This window comes from Petaurus breviceps, unplaced genomic scaffold (genome assembly GCF_028583685.1).
Source record: "Petaurus breviceps papuanus isolate PSGF00001 unplaced genomic scaffold, PetGlider_PUasm1.0 174, whole genome shotgun sequence".
Classification (NCBI taxonomy): domain Eukaryota; kingdom Metazoa; phylum Chordata; class Mammalia; order Diprotodontia; family Petauridae; genus Petaurus; species Petaurus breviceps.
The window spans coordinates 78615659-78642914 of record NW_027185761.1 but is presented as its reverse complement, the minus strand read 5'-3'; the positions used below and the strand labels follow the sequence as shown (position 1 = coordinate 78642914).

General features: G+C 50.4%; 2 protein-coding genes across 3 annotated transcripts in view; one reads left to right on the top strand and one right to left on the bottom strand.

The window, feature by feature from the left end:
* Positions 1-27256, bottom strand: part of LOC138158300 (guanine nucleotide-binding protein G(I)/G(S)/G(O) subunit gamma-11-like) — a 273389-nt gene that overhangs the window by 214831 nt on the left and 31302 nt on the right. The gene's annotated exons all lie outside the window — the stretch shown is intronic.
* The window catches only part of CALCR (calcitonin receptor), a 63060-nt gene continuing 44123 nt past the window's right edge, over positions 8320-27256 (top strand). Inside the window, exons 1-4 of the mRNA XM_069084488.1 lie at positions 8320-8372; positions 17966-18122; positions 19671-19781; positions 21950-22062. Of these exons, the coding sequence (XP_068940589.1) occupies positions 8340-8372; positions 17966-18122; positions 19671-19781; positions 21950-22062 (414 nt within the window). The 5' untranslated portion in view covers positions 8320-8339. The remainder of the gene's footprint in view (positions 8373-17965; positions 18123-19670; positions 19782-21949; positions 22063-27256) is intronic.

Below are 27256 nucleotides of genomic sequence, written 5' to 3'. Positions count from 1 at the left end.
ATGGATGGATGGATGGATGGATGGATGGATGGATGGATGGATGGATGCCCCAAACAATCAGTGTTTACTGCCTTCCAATCACTGCGCTAAGTGCTATAGAAAGAACAACCACAAAACAAGATGGCCCCTGCCCTCAAGGAGCTTACCTTCTAAAGGTGGAAGACAAAACATCAAGGCAACTAGAAGGAAGAGGGAGCAGAGCAGCTGATTGGAAGAAGAGTAGCCTGGAGAGTGAGATGAAGGGGGAGGATGAGCAGATGTGCTCAGTCCTTCGAGGTAATCTTAAATTCTCATTCTTCCTTGAGGATGAAAAGCAAAAGGACACCCTTGAAGATTTTGCTTCACATTTTCCCGGACATGGCCTACAATTGGCTGAATATTTACAAGTAGACCACTGATTGTAAATAATAGGCATTTGCCAGTAAAAGAGTGAGTCTCCTCTGGTCGAGACGAAGGCCATTCATCTGACTGCCATCATCATCCAATGAGTCTCTGGGGCCTATTACAGTCGATTACCATTGATTACAAAATCAAAACATTTGTTAGCTGGACAGGAAGCCTCGCAGGGGAGACCGATGGGAGCTATGCATTGGCCTTTTCTACCCTTAACCAGTCACTCTCCAAACACATTGTTTCCTGGATGTTCCCCAGGATGTCTCTCCTTAAAGACAGAACTTAGAAGGGTTCTGCTCCAGCCCCGACTTCTTCAGAGGAGGAAACCAAAGCTCAGAGAGAAAGGCCTTGTCCAGTCGGAGCCCTGGAGGCCTTGACATTCCAAATAGCTGAAGGTGCTGAGAACGCTTAGCCTGAGGAAGGGAAGGCTGGGAAGCACAGGAAACTGTCTTCAAGTACTTGAGGGTTGTCAGTCATTGGGGGGGAGTGGGACAGCCTTGCTTTGCTTGGCCCCAAAGGGCAAAACCAGGAGCAGGGGGGAGGAGGGAAGATGCCAACACCCAGTTTAGACTTGACTCCAGCAAGAGCTTCCTAAGTATGGGAGCTGCCTCAAGCAGGCATCCTCCGTGCTAGAAGTCTGGAGCAAAGGCCAGACACCCCTGAGGATTGGAGGCTACTGAGTTCCCTGTCTGCCCACTAGGGGATTCTGGGATTCCATGAAGGTCACCCAGTTTGGCAGAAGATCCTTGAGCTCTCCTCTCTCCCACACCACCTCAAATTTAGAAAGCCCTCCCTAGAGAGGTGACCTAAGGCTCTGTTAATCATGAAGACAAGACCAGCTTGAGCCTAAGAAATTCTGAGCACTGCCTGTGTGGTCCGATGGGTCGCATAAAACAGACTTAACCTAGACAACACTCGTGGTTCCTACTCCATCATTGACCTGTAATAGAGGAACATTTCCAATGGCCATTGATATGTACCAAAATCCACCTCGAAAGGCTTCTCCTTGGCAGGGAAGGGCTCGTTTCCCCACGCCTAAAATCTTTATCATCTAGGCCTGAATGGGGTAAAGTGTGTCTTGCTAATTCATGAGCTCTGTGACTGAGGGCCAGTCACAGCCCCTCTGGGTCCCAGATTCCCCACCTGACCAATGTCTGGAGGGCCCCAGCCCTGCCTTTCTCACAGGAAAATTAGGAAGATAAAGTAAGACAACATGAGCTCACAGAGGGTGGGTAGCCATCACCACTGCCTAGAGGTCAGGCCTGCAGGCCATTCCCTTGCATTCATATACCCAAACATATATTTAACAAACATACTTGAGAACCCCCTCTGTGCCTAGTACAGTGCCAGATATCAGGAAATATGAGGGGACAGTGTGGTCCCTGATCTGAGAAGGAGGAGCTCAAGGAGCAGATAAAGCAGAGAAAGATGATGTTGTCACAGTCTAGGGGTGAGATGTCCAGAAGTCCATCCATGTGGAGTGCTACAGCCAGCCACGGCAGCAGGAACTTGAAGGAGGGAAGGCTTCATGGAGGAGGCAGCCTGAGTGGGGCCTTGAAGGATGCTGCAAGACCTCAGGATGGAGAGGAAGGTGGAAGCCGTTGTGGGCACAGACTGTCTGACTATGACACAAGGCCAGAAAGGGCCTCTTCCCCACAGCAGCTGGCCCTGGAGCCATTTCTGAAAGACTCCAACCAGGGCAGCTCCGAGGCAGCCCTTCTTCTTTGGGGAGAGCTCTTCTCCCATGAGGCTTTCTCTTAGAGCCGTCCCAACTGGTCCCCCTCCCTCCTGGCTCTGCCCTCTGGGCCAAGCAGCATAAGGCTGCTCCCTCGAGATCCTGGAATGGAGGCCACAGTCCTCAGACCAGCCCCCTGAGCCTCCCGGGGTTGGCCTCCTTCTCCTGGACACCCTCCAGCTCATCTGGCCAGGCCTCGGGGCCCAGGTGTGACAGGGCAGCGTAGGGCTTAGAGATCAGCTCCACCAGCCCCAGGTCGTTTTTAGATTCACAACTGGAATTGTTACTGTTGTTCAGTTGTGTTGGACCCCCTACTGGGGGCTTTCTAGGCAAAGATACTGGAATGATTGGCCATTTCCTTCTCCAGCTCATTTGACAACTGAGAAAACTGAGGCAAACAGGGTAAAGTGACTTGCCCAGGGTCACACAGCTGCTGAGTGTCTGAGGCTAGATTTGAACTTAGGAAGAGGAGTCTTCCTGGACTTTGAAAATCCAAGATGGCCTCCTCACTGGTGAGCATTTTGGGATTTCTCAGAGTCCTGTTGTGTGAGTGCTGAGCAGTGAGGATGCACTTCTGCTCCCTGGGTCTTGTTCTAAGCTTCTGAGGCCCAGCGGTGAAAGGGAAATGCACGATGTCATCACCCTTATATATCACCAGACTGATCACGTCATTGCAATACCACCAGCAATGTAGGAGAGGAAACGTTTTCTGCCAATTCCAGTGGCCTGAGCTTTGCCATGGAAGTATTCTGCCCATTTTACAGGTGTGCAATGGTCTGCATGTGAACCTCTTCCAAGGCCAGGGAGGCTGGAAACGCCTTTAAACAGTTTGCTGTCAGGTGCTATCCCTGATTTAGAATATTCTACATACGGTTTTGGAAAGGACAAGGGGGAGATGTGTGAGGCTTCCCCGGGCCCTCTGCTTTTGGGAGAAATGCTCCTGTTTCTAAATGATGCTATTTTGATTCCACTCCTCTCCCTCCCTCGGCTTCAGAGCAAGCACAGCCCTTTCACGCAGAAGCTCTAGCTCCATCGATTGGTCTTGGCTGCTTGGCAGGCCTGCTTCTTACCAGCTGTGCCTGCTCAGGGGCCTGATTCACATTTGCATTTTTATCGTGTGACGGGAATGAGACATTCTGTTTTGGGTTCTGTGCTGGGTTTACAGTCACACTGCACCCTGCAAGGTTAGCTCCATGAAGGGAAAAACTTCCTAACAGGTCACTGAAGGAGTCACCATGGAAAGCCTGCTCTGGGGATACACTGGAGCACCCAGAGCCTCTCGGAGGCCAAATTTTCAGGACCGCGTCCAACAGACCAACTGCCAAGTTCCCATCTGGAAAGAGAAACTAGTGACAAGAAACCACAGCTGTGTCCGGCTCGTACATAGCCAGGGCATGAGATGAGAGATTCTGAAAGAACCCCACCCGCCAAGGAACGAAGGGCTAGCATCCCAGAGTGTCAGATCGGCAGGAGACCTCAGAGATGGCCCAGCCTCTCAGGGGAGACTGAGAACTAGGGGATCAATTGACTGGCCTGGCATCCAGGACTAGCCTTCTTGTGTTCTTCCCGGGGCACAGTACTCAAATATTATTCTCAGTTTTCTATCTATGAACGCAGTCCTTGTGGGAGAAGATGACCCTGCCAGTAAGGCTACCCCAAAAGAAATCACTGAGGAAGCTGTCTGACCCAGTCCCAGTCCCTGAAACTCTGTCTTTCCCTCTGTTCTGGGCCCCCCTAACCTCCGATTTTGCTCCTAGGGGAAAGCACTGTGACATCTGATCACCCCAGAGGTTACAGAGGTTTGTGGGGCACTGGGTGTACCTCAGATTATCTAATCCTTACAACAGCCTGGGGGATCCCCATTTTATAGATGCAAAGACTCAGTCTCGGAAGCTTGCCTGGGCACACACCTAGTGAGGATCAAAGGTGGCTCCAAGCCCTTCTCCCTTTATTCCCAGACCAGCCTCCATCCCCTGGGTCAGTTCTCCCAGGAAGTCTGTCTCTTGGCTTTTTCTCCCTCCTGACTCCCCAACCCTAACTCTGCCCAGCCTCAGCTCCTGAAGCCTGTGGGACCTCTTGGACCCTGCACAACTGTGCCCCAGTCTGCTCTTGGAGAAGCACATCTCAGACATGGTCTCAGAACCACATTGCTAGAGAAAACGTTCCCCCTTCAGCCCAGGATTCTGCCCAGAGGCAGACACCTCTGGGTCTGGCCCTGATCCCATTCTGAACTTCAGTGCCCCCTCACCAACTGCCTTAGAGATCTCTGCATCCAGAAGCCCCCCTGTACCTCCAACTCAGCATGTCCCAGACGGGCCTCATGGCCTCCCATCTTTGGCCTCCCCTAAGTCTACTAAGGTCACAGAGTTGCCGTGCTGAAGGCATCTTTTTCGGCTCTCCTTTCCCTGCCCCTGAATCTCCAATCTCTTGCTGGGGCTTGTCTTCTTTCACACACATCCCTCCTCTCCCCTCCCATAGCCACCCACCCAGTTGTGACCATCCTCCCCTCCCGTGGATCATTGCAATGGCCCCCTAACTGGCCTCTCTGCTTCAGGACCTCGCTTCTCCAAGTGCATACCCTGGCCCAGGCAGCCCCAGGCAACCCTCCTGCCTCTAAGCTAATACTTGACTTTGCCTGTGACTTCTAAAGACCTTCCCAGTGTGGTTCTGCACATATATCTCCTTCACATGGGATCTTTTAGTCAAACTGGCTAACTTAGGGCTTTGGGCAGAGACCAGGCCCTTGCTCCTGCACCTCCACCTCAGCTGTCCCCACACCCCGAGTGTATTCACGGCCCCTCACCTCCGCCCCTTAGAATTCCTGGCTTCCTTCCACCTTCCAGGAAAGTGCCCCCTCCTCCAGGAAACCTTCCTGATCTCTCCCCAGTGCTGATGCCTCCTCCTGAAATTACTTTGGGTCAGCTTTGTGTATATTTGTACCTCATCGTTTAGACACACCCTCTTTCCCCCAGCTGAATGTAAGCCCCTCGAGGCCAGGGACTTCTATTTTGATTCTGTATCCCCAAACCCTAGCCTAGTGCCTGACCCATAGTAGGCACTTAATGGGTGTGAATCGTATTGTATTAGAGTACAATGGTTTGGAAAAGACAGAAAGAAGCTTGCTTTGCCCCTGCAGCTTTCCCCACTGCTCCGCGTTGGGCCCCACTCTGTGCTGCTCACCCTCCCTCCCAGTCGTCATCTGTGGGATGATTTTAAAAGCCTTGGAGAGCCCTTTTAAGCCACGGGGGTCTCTTAGAATAAGTGGCGGTCATGCAGGGAAATACTCTGCTGCTCCATTCCCCTACTCTGACTCTGGCAAAACGCCCTGCCTGTCTCCTCCCCAGCTCTTCACTCTAAAGATCATTGGGAGTCAGAAGGGCTGGAAAAGATTGAACCCCAACCTGGCCTGGCCTGGAGGGAGCCAGCTCCCTTCCTGCTCTGTGAGTACCTCCCTGTCTCAGAAAGCATGGGATGGCTCAGGGCCCTACAGGCTGGACACTGGACAGTAAGTGCTCAGATGCCAGAGTGAGCCCCATGTCATGTCAGACTCCTGCAGAAAACAGGCACAGGTGGGGAGGACAGATTTAACCTTGAGCTCAGTTTCCTTAAAAGAAGAGAAAAAAGGGCCCTTTTCCAGGCCTGCATTTCTAGACTCACCAAATGCATTTGTGTGGTTACAATCCACAGCACTCCTAAATGTACCTGCATCGATCTTTTCATCAGGGGAAGGTGGTGAGAGAAGAGGACATTGGGACTCAGAGGGCAGAAGCACAGCCCCCAGAGATCATGGACAGGAGCTGACCTCCACCCCTTTGTAGAGAAAGTCACGGTGCCCTGAAGAATAACCTAGAGGCTGTGGCAACAGGGCTGAGCCCTCACCAAAGTCTTCCTCCAAGAGCTCATTGTGGTGGGTTATCAGAGACCAGACCAGTGAGGCACTAGCTCATCCAGAAAGTTGGGAGAGGGACAGGCTCTAAAGACTGACAGGAATGAGTTCAGCTGCTTCTGATGCTCTGGGCCAGACCAAACTCAGGCTGGTCCCCTGGTGTTCTTAAGAGCAATGCTGGACCAAAGAGAGAGACTCAGCTCAGTTAGAAAGGGAAGAATGTTCAACAAGGAGAGACTCTGGCCCCCCCTGCCTCAGAATTGCCCTTCATGGTCTCCCAGACAAACCTGAGAGCATGTGTGGAGTTCCTGTGTGGATGTGGGTTACCTCTCTGCTTTTAATGTCAACTGTTGTCAGACTGAATAGTTATGTCAGACATGTTGATTTTGAGATGTCTTAGGACAACTATGGCACCTAGGTGAGCTGGGCCTGGAGTCAGAAAGACCTGAGTTCAAATCCAGCCTCAGACACTTAGTAGCTTCATGACCCTGGGCAAGTCACTTAACCCTGATTGCCTCAGTTTCCTCATCTGTATAATGAGCTGAAGGATATGGCAAACCCCTCCAGTATCTCTGTCAAGAAATCCCAAAAAGGGTCACAAAGAATCGTACATAACTGAAAACAACTGAACGACAACAAAGACAATTCTGGCCAAAAATGGCAGGCAGGCAGACATGGAGGTCTGGGCGTAAGGCTGCAAATCACCCCAGTTCTTTGAGATGAGACTCTCTAGGGAGAAGAGAAGTGCTAGGGTTAGTGGTGGTCACTGGACAAACACCACGCCCACCCCAACACACTCCCAGGGGCCACCCTGCCTCTGTCTAAAGGAGAAACTCCCTCTCCCAAAGATGGGCAGCTGTTAATCCCAGAGAACTTCCTGCAGCACAGGGCCATTTAGTGCCTTCCTCAAAGCTTCCTAGCCAGCAGGGGCAGAAGGAGTGTTGTGAGTCCAACATTGCTGCCTGTCACTAAAAGTGCCTGTGTAACCGCAAGCAACCTAGCATACCCAGGATGGCTGCTAGCACAGATTCTTTGATCTGCTTTACTAAAGGAAAGCAACTTTAAAGGGGTCAAGAATCTTTAATTAAACATGTATGTATGTATATATACATATATATGTGTATGTATGTGTATATATATATATATATAAATTCATTTGGTTCGGGGGAAAAGTCAACACCCTGAGCTTCAGAAAATACAAACAGAAATTACAAGCAAGCAAAAAATACAGACCAAGAAAATAACACAATTTAACAGACAAACAGACAGGGCTTCTAGCTGTCTGACCATCACATACATACATAATTACCAGAGGGAGAAGCATGAACCTCTGGGTTTTCAAAGCCAGGGGGCTCGATGGCTGCCCAGAGTCTCATCTGACCAAATCACACAACTCTTCTCAAAGTGAGCCCTAAAGCAAAACCTCACCTCAGAGTATATATACCCTTCATTAGGGTCAGAGGACATCACAACCTTTGTGACCCACTGCCTAATTACAAAGTAACAAAAGATGTGAGCAGTCCTGAAAAACAAGCCACCCTCCAATCAAGTTCCTCCTGTTTGGTTCCACCTGAGGCCCATTAAGGAAGAGCTTCACATTCTCTTACCATTATAGCCTGGTGCTAATTTTGTCTGTAAAAGTCTCCTCTGATTCCTGCCCCACACCCACTCACTGCCTGGTGTTTAGCCTGTGTCTTTGGCACAGCCTCCTCCCCTGGCCCCGGGTAAGCTCTTCCAAGGCAGAGACTGCTTTGGTCTCTACATCCCCAGGCTGGCACCTCATCAGCACCTTCTGATGGGGACCAGAAATGTCAGAAAGCCTCAGAGAAAGACCTCCACCCATGCAGAGCCTATGTGAGGACTTGAGATAGTGGGACCCAGAATGAGGACCAGCCTCTCCAATGGGGGTGGCAGTAATGACCTGGTGAGGTCCCACCTCTGTCAAACATTCTGTACAGCCTCCCAGTAAGGACCCAGAAGACCTCCAGTGGACATGGTACCTAGTCTGCCTCCTTCTATGACCCATCTGCCACCTTCACTAGACATCAGAACTTCCAAATGTAGAACTGTCCCTGGGACAATGAAAAGTCACTCCTGGCAGAGCAGGGCTGCTGTCTGTTCCCCTCTGTGGCCCCCAGAGGTTGACCAGTGCCCAAGAGCTCCTCTGAGGAGGGCCAGGGAGCAGAATCCTCTTGAAGGCTGGGAGTCAGCTGGGTCCTTAGCTGGGCTTCTATAAAGAGAGAGGAAAGATAGAGGTGGGCTTTGCTCACAGCTCCTGTGTATCTTTGCTTTTCCAGGAGAATCGGTGCCCTTGGGAGACTCACCATGGAGAAGTTCTTGTGCCTTGTCCTTCTCACTGTAAGTACAAGGAAATGGTGGGTCCTGGGCCCCTGCCCTTCAAAAGTGAGGCCAGTGTTGTCAAGTTAGCCAGAAGTGGTGCTGGCAAGGATGGCCTTCCTCTACCAGAAAAGTCAGAGCTGGGCAGGACCCCAGGGCTCATAGTTCAGAGCCCAGCAGGCTCGGACTGATCCCTCCTGCACAGGAACGAAGGAATGAATGATAAAGCACCTATTAAGTGCTTACCCATTCATGCTAAGCACTCGAGATACAAATATAAGCTAACGCAAGACCCTGCCTTCAAGGAGCTTACAGTCTAATGGGGGGAGACAGTACATAAAGTGACCACACATAGACTCACCATAAAAAGTGGGGAATGGAAGGGAACAGATCTGGGAAATGACCAAGAAATGATGTGGAAGCTGGGTGCTTCCCCACACACCTAAATGCCAAGGCCAGAACCGAGCAATGCCCAGCTGTGGAACCAAGCACAACACCCGACAGCGGCCAGAATCCAGCGCAGCCCGCCTGGATCTAGCACTCCTCCAAATGCAGCCCAAGGTCACGACGGCTCACCAGGCTGAGCTCAAAGCCCCAGAAATGTCCGACTCTCTTTTTAGGACAATGGCTGTGCAGCCAGAACTTCCTGTCTCACACTTATGACACTGATTTTTTTATTCTAAGGCCAAGACTTTCCATTGATTCCCCTGAATTTCACCTTACTGGCCTATTCAGATTCTTTCTGATGCTGACTGTCATCCATTAGCCAATCAATTCAGTCAATCAGTCAGTAACAAGAATTGGTTATGCGCTAAACAGTGGCACTCCAAGAAAACAAGAAAAAAGCTGCCCCTGCCCCTGCCCTCAAGGAGATATCACAGTCTAATGGGGAAAGACAAGAGGCAAATCACGTCCGTCCCAGCCAGACTAACTACAGACGGGCATCATCTAAGAGAAAAGGTGCTGGGCTGCAGAGTAGAAGACGGCACGTGGCCTGGAGACCACAGAGGAAGGGATGGCATTGGGAGGTGGAGGCTGGCGTCTGCTAGAGCCTAGAGGATATGGAGGGGAGTGAGGTGGGAGAAGACTGAAAATAGAGGAGGGAGGGACCAGAGCAGGACTTGACATGGCAGATTTTCCATCTGCCTCTGGCAATGCGGGGGGGGGGGAGGGTGATTGGAGGGCACTGAACAGGGGAATGACATTCACACCCGTGCTTCGGGGAGATCCCATTGGCTGCTAAGTGGGGGATGGACTGGAGGGAGGCGGGCAGACCACTTGCAGCTATGGCTGGTTGGGGATGTGCAGCCTGCCCTGGGCTGGGAGGAGAGTCAGAGAAGAGGAGGGGGCTTGCCATGCCAGCCTGGGTCAGGAGGAAGATTTCAGTGCCCTTGGTAGTGACCGAGACGTTGGGCAGAGGGGAGCTGGGGTTTGTGTGGCCTACGGATGGCATGAGCCTGCCACCTACACCTTTATCTAAGTCACTGATATTTAACCTGTTAAGTAGCACAAGGCCAAGCATGAATCATTTGGACTCTGGGCCTGAGTTCCAATCCAGTTCCAGGCACTTTCCAGCTGCATGGATGGCCCTGGGCAAGTCACTGAATTTCTCCCAAGCTCAGTTTCCTGGCCTATAAAACAGGGATGCTAATTTTGCCTCCCTCACAGGGTTGTTATGAGGGAGATAACGTCTGCCAAACTCGCTGATCACCACACTGTGGGTTATTGTTCTCACCTCCAGCAGAGCTGAGCGGGGCACTGATAAGAAGTCTTTACAACCAGCCAGCCAGTTCGAACCCTAGCGAGCACACTTCCCTCCAGCCTCGCCACTAGAATCACACGGGGCTAGGGGCGGCCAGGTGGCTCAGCGAGTAAGAGCACGGCCTACAGTGTCGGGATGACCTGGGCATTGAATCCGGGCTCAGATACTTAGCACCCACCCAGAAACACCTGGCCGTGTAACCTTGAGCAAGTTACTTAACCCCAATTGCTTTAAAAAAAAAAAAAAGAATCATACGGGGCCAACTTTGCTAGCATCTAACAAACTCTCTACAGAGGTCACTATTAGCTTAGATGTTCACTTGTTCTTCAGTCATGTCTGACTCTCCATGACTCTATTTGGGGTTTTCTTGGCAGAGACACTGGACTGGTTTGCCATTTCCCTCTCCAGTTCATTTTACAGATGAGGAAACTGAGGCAAACAGGGTGAAGTGACTTGCCTAGGGTCTGAGCTAGTGTCTGAGGCTGGATTTGAACTTAGGGCTTTCTAACCCCAGACCTGGAGCTCTATGTGCTATGGCGCCCCCAGCTGCCCACTAGCAATCCTGTCCAAAAAGAGATGTGAGCCCCATCTGATCAGAAAGAAGCCCATTCTCCCCACTCCCCCACTCTTCAATCACTGCATGTCTTTCAGTCCTTCACCAGCCATCTCTGTAAGGAGCCACCCTGGAACTTTCCCAGCGATCAAAGTCAGAACCTTTGGATGTGAAGAGGCATGGTTTTAAATTGTGCATTTTATTCAAATAAGGTTCCGTTTGTCTTAACAAATGGACAAAGGTCATTTTAGATTCTCTCGACCAAGATCAACACTACTACCGGCTGGTAGTCCAGATTTCAACCCTTCCTAAAACTGTTGGTCTTTGGGTGAGCCTGGCCCCAGGACTGCATGAATCTGACCCCAGAAGGAATGGGCTAGTCCGGCCTCAGAAGGAATGGGCTGGCCCCAGAAGGAATGGGCTGGCCCCAGAAGGAAGGGGCTAGCCTAGCCTCAGAAGGAATGGGCTGGTCCCAGAAGGAAGGGGCTAGCCTGGCCCCAGAAGGAATGGACTGGCGTGGCCTCAGAAGGAATGAGCTGGCCACAGAAGGAAGGGGCTAGCCTGGCCTCAGAAGTAATGGGCTAGCCTAGCCTCAGAAGAAATGGGCTGGCCCCAGAAGGAACGGGCTAGCCTGGCCCCAGAAGGAATGGACTGGCCTGGCCTCAGAAGGAATGAGCTGGCCCCAGAAGGAAAGGGCTAGCATGGCCCCAGAAGACTGAGCTGCCTCTTTACAGAGCAAGTCCCACCCTGCTGACACTCAAGAGCGTTCTCTGTAAAGATTGTCCTTGGACTTTGCTGCCCTTTTAGTTCTCAGACTTTTCTCCATCTGTTCAGCTGCATTCAGCTAATGAGATTTTACAGAACAGGAGAGAGGTGATTATTTTACACCCTCTGACCCGAGTCCCTTAGGGTCTTTGCTTTTCCCATGCACAACTGGCCATGCAGATAGTTTAGTGCCTGCAGCAGCTGTGCTGTCTGGGCAGAGCAGCCTGGCCAGCTTCTCATCACTCTGCTCTCAGTGATGCCCTCGAGTTCCCACAAATATTCCTAGAGATGATGAGGACACTTTTCTGGACTGCCGTGGAGTTGGCAGAGGAGACATAGTGCACGTAGGATTTTGCCCAAACTTAAAATCTAATGAACACAGCATCAAATCGTTTTGTACCGAGTTGTCCCACAATCATCACACACTGGACCCTTGTTCTCTTGGGAAGCATCTTTACACCATGAAAACCCTTTTGGCATCAGGGAAAGCAAGGACTTGACTGGCCTGAAATGGAATGGGCAGGACCCAACAGGGGGATGAGGTGAGGGGACAAGATATTCCTGCAGGGCTAGAAATGGAAGATTCCCCAAAAGAGGAAGAGCAAGTGGAGGGGCAGCCGAGCCCAGGGCGCTCAAAGGCCAGTCCTTGCCAGGTGAGCCCCGCTGCGGGACTCGGCTGTCACCAGGACACTAGTTCTCAGCCACTCTGTTTCCCAGGGTAGGTCTGTCCATTTCACTGTATTCGGGAAGCAGAAAACTATCAGCAGTGTAGATATAATACATGAAATACCTTTTAAATACAAAGATTTAGGCCCATTGTCTTGGAATTGCAGGACTTTTCCTTATCTGTTCCAGGCCTGAGAATGGCTTTTGCTTCATTCACTCCCCTTGGGGACACCCCAGTCTAGAGCTTGGACAAGTAATGTGCCCAAGGGGGACATTAGCATCTGGGGGCACTCAGGCTAGTTGGATGTGTCCCTATAACTCTTGGCTTCCCATGGACACCTGGGGTAGGTTTGGGAGACTGAGGCAGAGTTTGGAAAGCACTGGGTAAAGCCATAGGGACTGTACCAATATCCACCGCCATTGTCATATGCCCATTTATGGAGCTTTACCGCCTTGGACCAATAACAGATGTCACAACTGTTTTCCAAGACTCCATTTGGTTATTAAGATCATACTGGTCTGGGGTCCCTCTTTCTTTGGCCTCCTGCTTCCCACATCCTTGGACAGAACCAGGGGCAATTGGGGTAGGAATGGGGAGGGCACAGAGTTGAATCGAGGCAAGGGGAGTGGAAATCAGCAAGAATTTCCAACAATGAGAGCTGTCTCAGTGTGGAGGGAACTGCCTAGGAAATGGTGGCTCCTTTCCCCTTGGAATCTCCAAGCAGAGCCTGAAGATGCACTGGTCATCAGGGTCACGAAGCTAGTTCTCTGAGGTTGCATCTGGCCTGCTTGGGACTAAGGCTGGTGTTTACCCCTCCCAGCTCTGAAAGTCTGGGGTTCCTGAGTCTATAAGAACCTAACTGTCTACCAGCACAGAGTCCCATGAAAACCCAATTCTGAGAGCATGGATTGGAGACGCCTTCTTGGGACTGACTCCTTGGTACCTCTAGATGCCTTCCTTGCCCTCAAGGGGCTTATGGTCTAATGATGGAGACAACAAGCAAACATATACAAACTTTAGAGAGGATAAATAGGAAATAATCAACAGAGGAAAGGCAATAGAATTAAGGGAGATCGGGAAAGGCATCCTGTGAAAGATGAGACTTGAGCTGAGACTTGAGGCCAGGGAATCTAGTATGCAGAGATGAGGAGAGAGCATTCTAGGCATGGCGGAGGGGGGGGGGTAGCCAGAGAGAATGCCCAGAGCTGAGAGATGGGTCACTGGATGGAAAAGAACATGAGTGAGGGGGTGAGACAGAGTTAGGTTTGGAAAGGCTTCGGATGCCAAAGAGATTTGTATTTGATCCTAGAACTTAAAGGGTGCCCCTGGATTTTACTGAATGGGGGGGGGGTGACATGATTGCACCAGACTCGGGCTTGAATCTCACCTCAGATATCTATTATCTTTGTCATCCCTGACAAGTCCCTCCCCCTCTCTGACCTCCAGTTTCCTTGTCTGTAAAATGGGTTCAAGACTTCTGGAGTCCAAACATCCCAAAGGTGCTCTCCAGATCTAAAGTGCATATTAGCATCTGAAAAGCACCCCATGGACACCGGCTCTGATACTGCTCAAGAATTCATCCCCATTTATCTTTGCTTCCCACACTGGGACAAGCAGCCATGCCTCCTGGCAATGGCTGTGCACCTTAGGAAAAATTCTTCTTCATCCAAAGGGCAGAGAGGAGAGGCCGGCGCCAATCAGCAGATACCTGGTCTCTATGGTTCATCTTCACCAAAATTGTGTACAGAGGTATGTCAGGCATTCCTTCCACACCCACAAGCTCATGGCCTGGTGTCTTCACACAGGAGCACACGCATACACACATGCCTGTGTACAATAACACACATACACACCTGTGAGCATACATGTACACACGTGCATGTACATGTGTACATGGGTGCACACATTAATCCTCTCCTTGCCTTCAAATGAAGACAATAACATCAAAAGCAGATGTTCATAGCCAACTTCAAGGTCTGCAACGGCCTCATTTTTCCTAATCTCTATTGTATTTGAGGCAAGGGACTCCACTAGGGTCACACAGCCACAGCTGTTCCTGTACACATGCCCAGAGACCCTCCACCTTTTCACTGACTGGCAGACTGATAGGCACAGACAGTGTGCTCACTGAACCTGATGGAAGGACCATGCGACCAAGCTGCCAGTGGAAGTCCCGGGCTGCAGCCCCACAGAGGATGACTTCACAAACTTTTGGGGGCACATCTGAGGTGCTGACCTGAGAGTCCCACACCAGCTCCGCTTGCTCTCCTCCACACTCTCTCCCAGGACTGGCTGCCCGGTTCCCACCAAACCGTCCAGCCAGATGGCTCCCTGTGGCCACTGTAGCCAGGCAGCAGCTTGGCGGTAGTAGACATGACGTCATTGACTGGAGTTTTGGGGAGTGACATCATGCCTTCGACTGCTAAACCGCTGCATGGGACAGCATTGAATGGCTCTTTGCTGAAAACCCAGACGGCCTCAAGCAGGGCAGGGCCACAGTCTCCGGAGGGATTCCCAGCCCTGCGCCACACTCAGTAACAAGGCAGCAGAGGCCGTCGAGGCCAGCTTCTGCCTCTACTTCATAATGCACAGAATCCGGTTTGGGGCCCGCCCTCCTGCAGCTTGGGGGGGAAGGGGGGAGAGAGAGGAGGAGGGGAGAGGGGAAGGGGGGGGACCTGATCAAGGCTAAATGCACGCTCTGTCAGGCAGCCCCAAGAGTGGCGGGTCTCAAATTCCTTCTCTGGATGAATGGGTCTGATCTGCCACACCAGACTTTCCTGTGGATGGCCAGAACCTACTGGAAGGAAGGCCATTACGAAGCATTGATCCAAATGCTGTGTGATTTAAACCATTAAGCCACTCATAGCCTCCCAGTTCCATGCTCTCTCATCTGCACTCATGCCCATACACCCCCATGGACCCGTGCACACTCACATGCACACACATACATGAACATATTCACAAGCCTCCATGTGCACTCACACACGCCCATGCACATGCCACTCCCATAGTCGTAAATGCAATAATGTCCAGACACACCCATGGAGCCCCCACTAAACACAGCCTCCCACACACACACACATTGACACGCATCACCCCATACACATACACACTCATGCCCATGTGCACACAGACCTCATACACATAGACATACACACTCATGCACACACACATTCAACTAGGTCCCAATTAATGTGAGTTCCAATAACGCCAAGTCCTACTTTATGTGGATTATATCAGGTCGCATTTAATTGCTGTAAGGAGTGCGAGGTAGTTGGACGTTTTAACCCTTAACTACAGCACCAGACCACACTTTCGTGGGTGTGGCAGGCTGCTCTCATGACCCGATTACCAACAATTGTGTTACTGTTTTTAAAAGAGCTTTTAGCAGAATGGACCAAAGGAGGACATGTGGTCAGGGCAAGAACCAAAAAGAAGCCGTTTGTTGTCACATGAGAACAAAAACGTGATGGTAACACTGCAAGGAATGTTACACCTCCTATCAGAGTCCAGGTCCCCCTTGGAAGGCCCCACAGGTAAAGTGGAACGCGGGCAGAGAAGCAGGAGGAATCCAACAGCAAGGCTGCGATTCAGCGGTCTGGTGGCTTCGCCCACAGCCACCAGGAGGAAGAGGCGCCAGCAATGGGCGCCTTAGCGGTGGCCGAGTGCCATCACATGCGCAGCTTTCCAGATTTCTTCAGACGGGAAAGGAAGGGGCGGGAGTTGGTGCACACGCTTTGAGCGCAGCTTGAGTCTGTTCCTTTAAAAAGCTGAACTGGCTGAAGGAATGGAGAGGCGTCTCCCTGGGCAGGTTTGCCCTCGGGGAAGCAGACTGTAACAGAAGTGAGCACCCTGAGAAGAGGCGCTTGGGAACAGCAGGGAAATGGCGGCCTGAGCTGCTGACGCTCTCCAAGGTCCGAAGGTGCAGCCGGAGACATTGACCCTCTAGGAGAGCTTCCTAATGCGGCGTGAGGCCGGTTCTGTGGAGGCGCCCCTGACCTCCCTGGGGAGGCTCTCTGCACCTCCCAGCGTGTGCATGAAGATTTCCAGAACGGGCAGGCGCTCAGCCTAGGCTGCTGACGTACTTCGGGCAGAAATAAGGAGATTTGCATCACATCAGCGTGGGCTTATCTTGGGATACTGTGCTCGACACTCAAAATCATTTCTAAACTTTAAAAATTTGACTTTCTATAACTGCTTTGTTACTTTGTGATAAATTTGAACAGAAATAGTTTTCTTATCCTTTGCTGTCATATTGCATTAGTAAACAGATAAATCTTATTTTTAAAGCTTTTCATTGAATAATTCCATAGAGCTAGAAACGATTACCTTATTTTACATACAATTATAACTTTGAATAGTGCCAATCTGAATAATGCAATCACCTCACAGGATTCCTTATTCACACTAATCAGGACCTGACTATAAAATCCTGCATATACAGGACTTTAGATACACATTCATACATTTATATATATATGCACACCCACAGATACTCATGCCATCACACACACACACACACACACACACACACACACACACTGCACACACACTCACCTTTTGTAATGAACTGAGACCATCACAGCATTATTTGAGGCTTCTGCTCCCAGGAGGGGCTATAGTGCTTTCAGAGGGAGGGTCCCATGTGCTGCCACTCAGCTGCAACCAGAAGCTGCTTCCCTGGGCACCATCTGCAGCTGTGGCCCAGGTAGAGACAGCCAAGGTGGGCCACTCAAGAAAAAGTGTTATCTTAGACATAGCTGCTGTTTGTAGCCTGCTTTAAGGTCCACAGAGTGTACTAGAGACAATTTTTATTTGATCTTCCAAAGCTGAGCTCATTATGTTTCCCTCTAAACCCTCTCCCTGCTACCTTCCCTATTCTTTTCAAGGGCACCTCCAATCCTGCCAGCCTCTGAGATGCCAATCTAACTCCTGGACTCTTCCCTAATGCTTATCCCCATAAACAATGTGGTGCCAAAGTTTGTCGATTTCACATCTCTCAATGCGCCCCCTCCTCTCCTCTGATGCCCTGGTACAGACCCTCATCACCTCATGTCTGAACTAGGGCAACAGCTGCTTGCTCCCATAGATCCTGCACATTGCCAGTGCCAACACTGTTACTTACACTGCTTTTACTTATAATCCATCTTTATAACCCTTAGTTAATAGGTCTGATTATCATAGTTCATTTTCAAAGCTAGATATGTATGACTACAGAGATAGGAAGGGGACTGAGTGGATGTGAGGGGTGTGTGAGTAGGTGCGACTGGGACCAGCAATGACCGAAAACAGGCAAGCTCTCCTCAAGCCACCACAGTGACTCCCCCAAACTCAGGTCTGCCCATGTCTCCTCCTTGTCTTCAGCAGCTTCCTCTCATCTTTGGGTCTTCTTTGGGGCATTTAAAGCCTTCACAACTGCACCCACCCTGCATCTCCATCCACAGTAAGGACTATCACCACATGGGCTCCAGTCCAGCCAAACTGGCCTTGCTCCTCCTCAGTCATCACTTTGTGTCTACTGCCTTTACTTTCTGGCAATGCATGAAGAGTGGCTAGCTCCTCAGCTGTCCTAAATGTCACAGACCAAGCAGCTCCCCATCCCAGTCAAGTTGGGAGCTGAAAACGCAGCCCCTAGGAGAGGGGGCAGGTTACACCTTCTTGGGTAACAGTGTTTCTGTGCCATCTTCCAGGAGAGCCACAAGCCCGCCGCTTTGATGTCCCAGGACAGAGCTGTTTCCTTAGCTTAGGACATCCTCAGCAGATATTTGAAGGAAGAAGGGGAGTTGAGGTCTCCTAAACCTCTTCTGCCCCCTGTCCAGCCATGCCCAGACCCTTCTGCTAACTAACCCCCTTTCCTTTTTATATAGATGCTATCTTCTGGCCTGGCCTCCACTGTTAATGACACAGAACCAACCCTGGAGCCTGAGTTCATCACAGACACCTCTCCAGAGCGCCAGAAAATCGTGGATGCCCAGTTCAAGTGCTTTGAGCGAATGAACAGCAAGCCTCCCTACAAAAAAACAGGTAACCCTGGGAAGGTGGGCGGGTCGGGGGCCTGTATCAGCCTGTCATTCCCCCCAGTTGTCCTGGGACCAAGAAATTATGAGGGCAGGAAGGAGCCTCCCTCCCACCATGCCGCCCCAAGTTCTCTGTGAGGCCAGGCCTGGGATGTCAGGACAGTCCTTCCCTTTCCTCAGGTCTCACCCAGATAGATACAGAAAACAGAAACCTGATTCCAGACCACATGACTCCTAGGACATAGTATCTAGAATCCTGGGCCCAGCTTGCCTTTGGGAGAGTAGAATTGGGGCAGGTCTGTGAGGAGTTGGGGGCAGGGAGTGTCTCCAGCCTTCCTTGGTCCAACGTCTTCTGCCTCTTGGCCCAAGACATACAAGCAGGGCTGCCTTGCAAAGGGGAGCTCCAACCGAGAGGAAACAGGAGGCCATGAGTCTCCTTTCTTGTCTGTGGGGTCATGGTTGGACACCCTTCACAAAGCACACTGGCCTTGTTGATGGGATAGAACATGCCCTGGGCAGATGCATGGGTTTGGGTAGCAGCTTTCCAGACTCTAATGTGTGGCTCCAAAGTATCTCCTTTCATTTTTCAACATAATCCAGTTTGACAAATTCTTGCCAATCTGACTCAAGTCAGTTGTTGGGAGGAAGGTAGGGGGAGAGACACAGAGAGAAACAGACAGACAGATGGGCAGATAGAGAGACAGCAAAGACAGAGTGAGGCTAGTCTGACTTCACATCCAGAGTCAGTCAGAGCTAGACTGGAGAGACTGAAATTTGGGGTCAGAAAAGCCTGGGTTTATATCCCTTCCCATCTGTGTGGCCTGGAAGTCACTGAACTTCCTCTACCTTCAGTTCCATGCTGTGTAAAAGGGAGTGACAGTACCTGGAACACCTCCCTCCTAGGGGCAGCCAGGCTCAGCAGAGATGGTGAATGTGCTGAAAAAAAGGCTTAACACAGCTCCTTTGTGGCAGAGGGTTGGGAGGACGGGGGTGATCCCTTCAAGTATCTGAAAGGCTGTCATGAGCCTTGCTGCATTTGGTCCCAGAGAGCAGAACTTGGGAGAATTCACAAAGAGGCCTGTTCAGGGTCAAGAGAAGAAAAATCCTCCCAAACACAAGAGCTATCCCAGAGGAGAGCAGTGCCTGAGAAATGATTAGCTCCTCCTCCCTCTAAGTCTCCAAGAAGAGGCCCCCTGAGTTGTAGTGGGAACTCCTTAGGGGTCATTAGAACTGGACTAGAGGCCACTGGAATCCCTTCTATTCATCCTCAAAATCAGCCTGACCCCAAACTGCCTGAACTCTCAGGGGAAGGGCTAGCCCATAGTGGAACCAGCCATAGAGGTCCCACTGGTTGGGCATTCAGGGAGACTGTCTAGGGCTCTCGTCCATCTCTGGCTCCAAGGAGGAACTGTAGGAAGTCTTTGCTGGGGCCGCTCTAGATAGGGATGTTTCAGTCCCAGTCCTTGGTCACTTCCACTCAGGGAAGATTCCCTGAGGCATGAGATATGGGGGCTTCAGGTGGTTTCTGGATGCTTCCTCTTTCTGCCTTTACCAGGTCTGTTTTGTAACCGCACCTGGGATGGATGGCTCTGTTGGGACGATACGCCTGCTGGAAAGGTCTCTGTGCAGAACTGTCCCGACTACTTCCCCGACTTCGACCCAACAGGTAAAGGATTCCTTTACACTGCCGTATTTGGCTAGTTAGACTTTGGAGCCTTCAGGCTGAGGGACAGGGAAGCAGATGTAAGGGAGAGTGGTCCAAGAGTTATTCTGCTGTCCAGAACCAAAGCCAAAGGGGTTCCAGAAATAACCCTGATAACTCACCAAGAGATGAGGTGAGATCTGTGCGTGCCAAGGACTCAGGGGATCGAAGTCTCCCTTGGTCTCAGGGCTTGACATCTTTCTCACAGGGAAGGTGGGGAAGGAGTGACTGGCTGACTCCCTGACTGTTTAGGCCAATGGGACACACCTTCCCTGGCTTGTGTGGAGAAAGCTTTGGTCCCCTTGGGGGGACATCCCTTGGCCTCTTATCTCTGGCACCCATGACTGTCCCTTATTCTCGACTTTTGGTATGAGCACATCAGATATCTCCCTTCGGGGGTCTGCCCCCTGACAGATGCCCCATCCATGTGCTGGACAAGAGACCTCAGAAGTCTGCTTATCCATCTCCTCTATTTCACTCATCAGGACACTGAGATACAAAGATCAGAGGTGACCCACCCAGGGCCACACAACTAGTAAGAATCATAGGCAGGCTTTGACCCAAAACCCCTCCTGACCCCAAGGGCAGTTCTTTATTACCTCTTCTGGAGCTGAGGTCAGACCAGGCAAGCAAGTGGTACATGGGGGCAAACCACCGATGGAAGCCTGATGCCAAGTCTGTTTGTTCAGGGATTGGGACAGCCCTGACTGAGCCTACAGGTGTCAAAGCAGAGGCTCCTGACTTGGACAAAAACATTGGAGGGTCACAGCTTATGGAACTGCTCTTATACAGGGACCACTCTTCCAGGACCTTTGAGGGGAAGAGTGTCCATTGCCCTTATCATCCCCTATGCTCATCCAGTCTTACTGGAGAAGCCAGGGAATGTTGGCATGCAGAGAGGAATGGGGCCAAGAGCTGCACGGGAGAACTTGAGAGGCCATTATGGGGACCTTGGCCCCTGGGCAGACCCAGAATGGGGGAGAGGGGGAGTCTGCAAGGAGTCAGACTTCAGCTAGCAGTCTTCACAGGCTTCCTCCTGAGGAGAACTGACCCCACATGGAAGGAGTCAGCTCAGGAGGCTCCCACCCCAACTAGAAAGCTTCAGGCTGAGGCTGGGCACACCAGGTGGGCATCTTGTAGCTAAAATGCTGGCTCAGGTCAGGGCCAGACTGGATGCCCTGAGGTCTCTGCCAACTCTGGGCTGGAGAGATTCAGATGGTCTTGGGAGTGACTGTGACACAGGTGAAAAGTGGCTGGGCCCTCCATCCCAGATTCTCCCTGGCTGGTTAGCTGCCAAAAGGATGGTGAGGGGTCTCGGACAAACTTGGCAAAAACAAGGAGCACCATGCTTTTCCTTTGCTGAGACAAAGACACAGAGAGGAGAAAAGAGACAGAGATACCTGGGGCAGGCTGGCCCCTGCTTTGGTTTCCACTCCACCCCTCTGAAAGCCGCCATGATAATACAGGGACCTCCCAATCTCCAAGCATTTGCCTGCTCTGTACTCTTTACATCTGTGAGAAGGCAGAGCTGCTTCCCCATCCCAGACACTGTCTGAGCTTGCATCCTGTTGTCATGGTGACCTCTTCCCTCCACCACCCCCCCTACTCCCCTTGCCCAGCCTCCTCTCAGCCTCCCATCCTGGAGAAATGAATTCACTTTTCTGCGGAGGTGAGTGTCATGTGCAGCATCAGCCAGATCAGGGTTCAAGCAGGTGCCTGACCTTCATGAGGGTCCCAAAGGCAGGGTCCCCTACAATGACCCCCATTGAATCCCCAGGACAACCATCACATTGGGCAGCAGAGTAAGGCCTTTTCACTGAGACCAATTTCCAGAGTTCCTTCCAGAAGGGAGGGGAATAGTTATGGGTTCAAGTGGAGGAGAGGCCAGAGGGCCAATGTCTGACAACCCTGCTGGGTTCCCTGTCTTCGTCCAAAAAGGGGCAGTCCTAAAGAAAGTCCCATTCAGCGATGCTGCTGTCGCTGTGGTCAGGGAGCAGAAGATAGTGTCTCTGCCAGCCTTGTCTCTGATCAGTTTGGAAGCAGTCACATGCAGGATGCCCTTTGGAGCAGGTCAGTTTCCCCTCCTGGGTTGCTAGGGACTAACCTCTTCCTATTGTGTTTCATTTTTATAGAACAGGCCTCCAAGTACTGTGATGAACATGGGAACTGGTTCCAACATCCTGAGAGTAACCGGACTTGGTCCAACTACACATTGTGTAACTCATTCACATCGGAGAAACTGAAGGTGAGCTCCGTCTCTAGTCCCTGATCAGGTGGAAATGTGGAAGCTTGTCCGCTCATTGTGAATGGCTGAGCATATCTGACTTGCCTGCCCTGGGTGTCTGTTGTAATGACTAAGAGGGACTCATCAGTGGGGGTGGAGAGGAGTATCAAAGTACAGAATTCCCAGACTGGAAACTCCCATTCCCTCACCCTCTCCACTAAAGATAAGCAAACAATCTCTCATGTACAGCCTGAGAGAGTTGCCTTGACTTGAGAGCCTGGGTTACCTGCTTAGAATTACATGGCCAGTGTGCATCAGAGACCAGGCTTGAAAGCAGGCCATCTCAACTCTGAGACCTATTCACCATCCACTATACCACACTGCCTCTCAAACAGAAATATCAGGAAACACTTCTAGGTATTATCGATTTGCAAAGTTAATATCATTAACAACCTGGTACTAGGTACTAGGAAAGGAGCCCATCCTAATGACCACAGGGGAAACCAGAGAATCTAGGAAGAGCAGGGAGCATAATTTGGCTATGAGAGGAAAATCTGGTCAGTGCCTATTACTAGCACCCAAGATTCCTGATGGCTCCTGGGGATGGCAGCAGCATGTCAGTCCCATCATACTCAACCAACTTTTCAAGCATTGAGTCTGGACGGGAAATACTCCAGGTTTGGGGTCTGTCCAGAAACCCTCAGAGTTGGGGGCAGGGATTTTGTTTTTATTCAGAAGAAAATCCTGATGGCTAACCAGACAGCAAAGAGGTCTAACAAGCATCTCCTAGCATAGATACCAATTGCATTAGACCCCACTTCCTAATGGAAAGCTATTTAACTAGTCTGGTCTAGTTGAAATGGTGTGCTCCCTGAGTCAGTGTGTGCTGATTAATATGCCGCAAATGACAGGACTGACGAAGTCAAGTGTGCAGACTTCTAGGACTGTTGGTGTACAGTTCCCACTCCAAGCTTCGGGCCACCTTGAATGGCAGCCCTACCTGTGTTTCTCATTTGCCAATCTAGCACTCCTCAGTAAGAACCACAATGGAATGAACCCAAGAGACCCAGGCCTTGGGCAGCTCATGCCATGGCCTGACCAGAGAGCTCCTGGGTCCACTTCCCTTGTGCCTTCTGGCAAGAGAGTGAATCAGAAGCAATGAATGGGGGACTAATTGCCCACACAATCCCAACAAGGATTAATCTCACAAATAGATGCATGAGCCCTTTCTTGAAATTTGGATGTGAAGAGGATGTAAAGGCTTACCCAGGATTTAGACCCTCAATGATGGACTTATTGGTCACTGAAATGAGAACTTTAACCAGTGGCAGATTCCTTCATGGAGGAGATGAAACGCTGCCTGTTGGCATTCTCAGGACAGATGAAACCAGGAGAAATAGAAAGCTTAAGTTACCACTGGTGGCAGAGCAGAATAAGAGGGTCTCCTCAGAGAGGGAAAGGAAGAACACCTCAGAAGCAGCAAGAAACCTGACTTCATGGGGTGTTTGGCCATCTCCCCTGGACATCATCAGAATGAGCAGGAAGGACTGGAAAACAGGAGCAGAGGCTTGGGGGCACCTTGGAGACAGAAACTGGTGAAGCACTCAGTGAGACCCTCCCAACCCAGCTCCCCCCCCCCTCACCTGTCTTGACCCTCAGAGCCTTCCACGACCAATGGGCTGAACAGCATGGTTTGGCATGAAGAAAGTAAAGAGGTTCCAGGTTTGTAGTACCTCGGAAGCCTCATATGTGTAACTTCATGAAGGGCTGCTTCCAGACGAGAGATAAACAGCAATGGGCGCAGAGAACGTCAGGAAAATGAAAGCAATGCTCTCGGAAGTGATCGGAAGTGACTAGTGATTGATAGGGGAGCAGTCAGAGAATGAGCAGTCTGGCCACAGCCTTATGTCAGTAACTCAGAGCAACAATCAAAGCCAACAGCATCTCAGAAGAAGGATGAAGACAGGGCAGGCCAGAATGCCTCTGATCCCCACCTGAACTCAAACTGGACTTCCAAGAGGAAGGAATGTAAAGTGGGGCCCCAGCTGAGGGAGGAGACAGACAACACTGCCTTCAGAGGACAAGAGGGTCAGGCAGCAGTCTCTGCCCTATCCCCGCCCAATGTGGACATTGATTCTTGGTGATTTGACTGTGAGGATTGAGGGAGGAATGTGAAGTGAGTCCTCAGCTGAGAGAGAAAAGACACCGAGACAAGCATTTTGTCAAGTGGATAATTGCATGGGACCAAACACCTTCCCTCTGGGGAGAACTGTACTCTCACTAAACTATTCTGAAAACTGACCTGTGGGAAGCCTTGCTTCTCATGGACGTGTCACAGAGGAAGCTGTGTTGTCAATCTGAGTCCTCAAGGAGGAACATAGGGCTGCATGGGTTTGCTTTTTTAAACAGATTTGTTAGTGGCTTCCACCAATATATTACAGGATTTATTAGAGAAATTTATTATTTATTACTAGAGAAAACATATTACTGGTTTTTAAACTTTGTCATCTTTAGATTAAAACCAATTATTCCCATGGCAGTGGACCCACCCATGAAGAGAGATTCCCCAAACATTCCCCTAGCTCTCTCTTAATAGAACAAGAGCATAGACTCCCGGTACCTCTGGTATGCTTGACCTGGATTGCACAGAGAGGTAGGGAATTCCTGGCCATCTGAAATCCAAAACTCTGCAAAGGCAAAAACAGTCCTGCTCGTCAACCCCGCTAAATTCATTTCCAGTGAGGGTGCCTTTTATGGAAGTAGCATCTTCCTTCAAGGGATCAGCAGAATTTCAATCGACAGTATGTGAACAGACACCATGCTAAGTGACAAAAAGGCAAAGAAAAGTCAAAATATGGTCCCTCAAAGGACTCAAGGACCTCACACATTCAGTTGGGGGAGATGACCTGCAAAAAATTATGGACTAGCAAGTTCTATACAGAGTAAATGGGAGACAGCAAAGCATGTACATCATGGGAGATTAAGACAAAGCCTTTCCTGAAGAAGGCAGAATCCGAGATGAGCTTAAAGGAAGCCAGAGAAGCCACGACACAGAGGAAGGAGAGTGTGCTAAGCTCGGGAACAGCCAAAGACAATGTGTAGGGGCGGGATGCAGAGTGTTATGAAGGAGGAGCAGTGATAGGGTTGGTGCCATTGTATCACAGAATAGGTGGAGGAGAGTAAGGTGTGAGAAGTCTGGAAAGGTAAGAAGGGCTTGAAAAGCTGAAGAGCAGACTTTCTTTGTGGTTTATTGAGTAGGCAAAGGTGGAGGGTGGGGTAGAGCACAGTCAGCAGCCAAGTGGAGGCTTGACTGGTGTGGGGAGGAACTTGAGACAAGAGACCACGTTATTATAACCGTCCAGGTAGGAGGTGATGGGGTCTGTGCCAGGACTATGGGAGTGCCAGGAGAGAGAAGGGGGTAGAGACGAGAGGCACAGTGAAACAGCTATGCAGTTATGCGGCATGAGATTAAGGCTGCTACTGAGGTGGCTGGGTGACTAGAAGGATTCTGGGGCCCTTGAGAGCAATACCAAACCTGGGAAGAAGGGAGGTTTCAGAGGAAAGAATTCTGTCTTGGATACACTGAGTTTAAAATAGGACATCAAGTTCAAGAAATCCAATAGGCAGTTGGTGATGCAAGACTGGAGACCAGAAGAGAGGTTAAGGCTGGATAAATAAATCTGAAAATCATTTACATAGATAATAACTGAACTCATGAGAGCCGATAAGATCACCAAGCAACACAGCATTGGAGAGAAGAAGAGGTCCAGGACTGAGCCCTGAGGGGCACCCACAGTTAGTGGGCACAGCCTTGAAGAGCAGTCAGACAGGTAGGAGGAGAACCAGGAGAGAGAGGAGAGGAGACAAGGAGAAGAGAGAGATTGACTATGTCAGAGGCTGCTGAAAAGTCAAAAATGGTGAGGACTGAGAAAAGGGGGTCAGATTGGGTCACTAAGAGATTATCAGCAACTTTGGAGAGAGTAGGTTCAGCTTCATGATGAGGTCATGAGCCAGAAGGCAGTGAGAGGAGAGGGAGTGGAGACTCCCAAAGGAGACAGCCTCCCCATGGAGCCTAGCCACAAAAAGGAGGCAAGATACAGAACTGGACCTAAATGGGATGGGCAGGTCAAATGAGGGAGGCTGAGTGGGGAAGCCATAGGTTGTTGTAGACAACAGGAAATCAGCCAGTGGACAAGGAGAGCTCGGAGTTAAGCAAGAAGGTAGGAGTTATAGGGTAGAATCTACTGGAGAAGATGGGATGGGGTGGCATTCCATGCATGTAGAGGTATTTGCCTCAGCAAGGAGAAGGGTCAAGTCCTCATTGTGAGACAGCAATGAAGGAGGAGATGTGGTTGAAGGCATCTGGGTGATATGACATGAGGAGGAGCAGAGAAGAAAAATAATTCAGCTTTATTGATATAATTCAGCCTCTTCTGCAAAACTACAAGGCAACCCAGCAGTGTGGAACAGGAGGGAAAAAGGTCAAGACTGGGCTTCAAATCCTGGGATCAAGTCCCTTGTCAATCACTGGCCAACTGTGTAGCCTGTGCAATGGCAATGTACTGGCTATTTGGGTAGCCTCATCAGTCAATGAAAACCCCAGAACTCTCCATACAAAACAGATTTCTGGCCATGATGCTTCCATATTGTACTTGTGAAATTGTTGTTTTAACCCGGGTGTGACTTTCCTTTTGTCCCTATTAATTGTCATCTTCTCAGATCCAACCCAACATTTTAACTTGCCAAGCTCCTTCCCTCCCAGCTTGGTGTCAATGCATGACCTTTCTGTCTTCTCACAAGTCATTGAGAAGAATAGAGCACTTGGACATTCTGCTGTCCACCTGCAAGTTAGATCATGAATGACCCAGCCAGTTAGTCAATTCCCGTGGACCCAATTGAAATGCTGTCTAGCCTACATTTCTCCGTCTTTTCCCAAGAAGAGCATAAAATTCTTTGTAAAATGTCTTGCCAAAGACTAGAATAATTCTTTCCTAAAGCATCCCTATCATCTACCAGTCTACCAGGAAAAGGGGAAAATAGTTGTCTACCACACCGTCCTCTGGATGAAGCCACACTGGTTCTTTGGGGTAACTGCTTTCTTATGCTGGTGTTCAGGAATTTTCTTTCCCAAAAATCAAAATCTAACTCACTGGCCTATAATTTGGAGATTCTCTTCTCTTCTCTCTCTCTCTCTCTCTCTCTCTCTCTCTCCCTC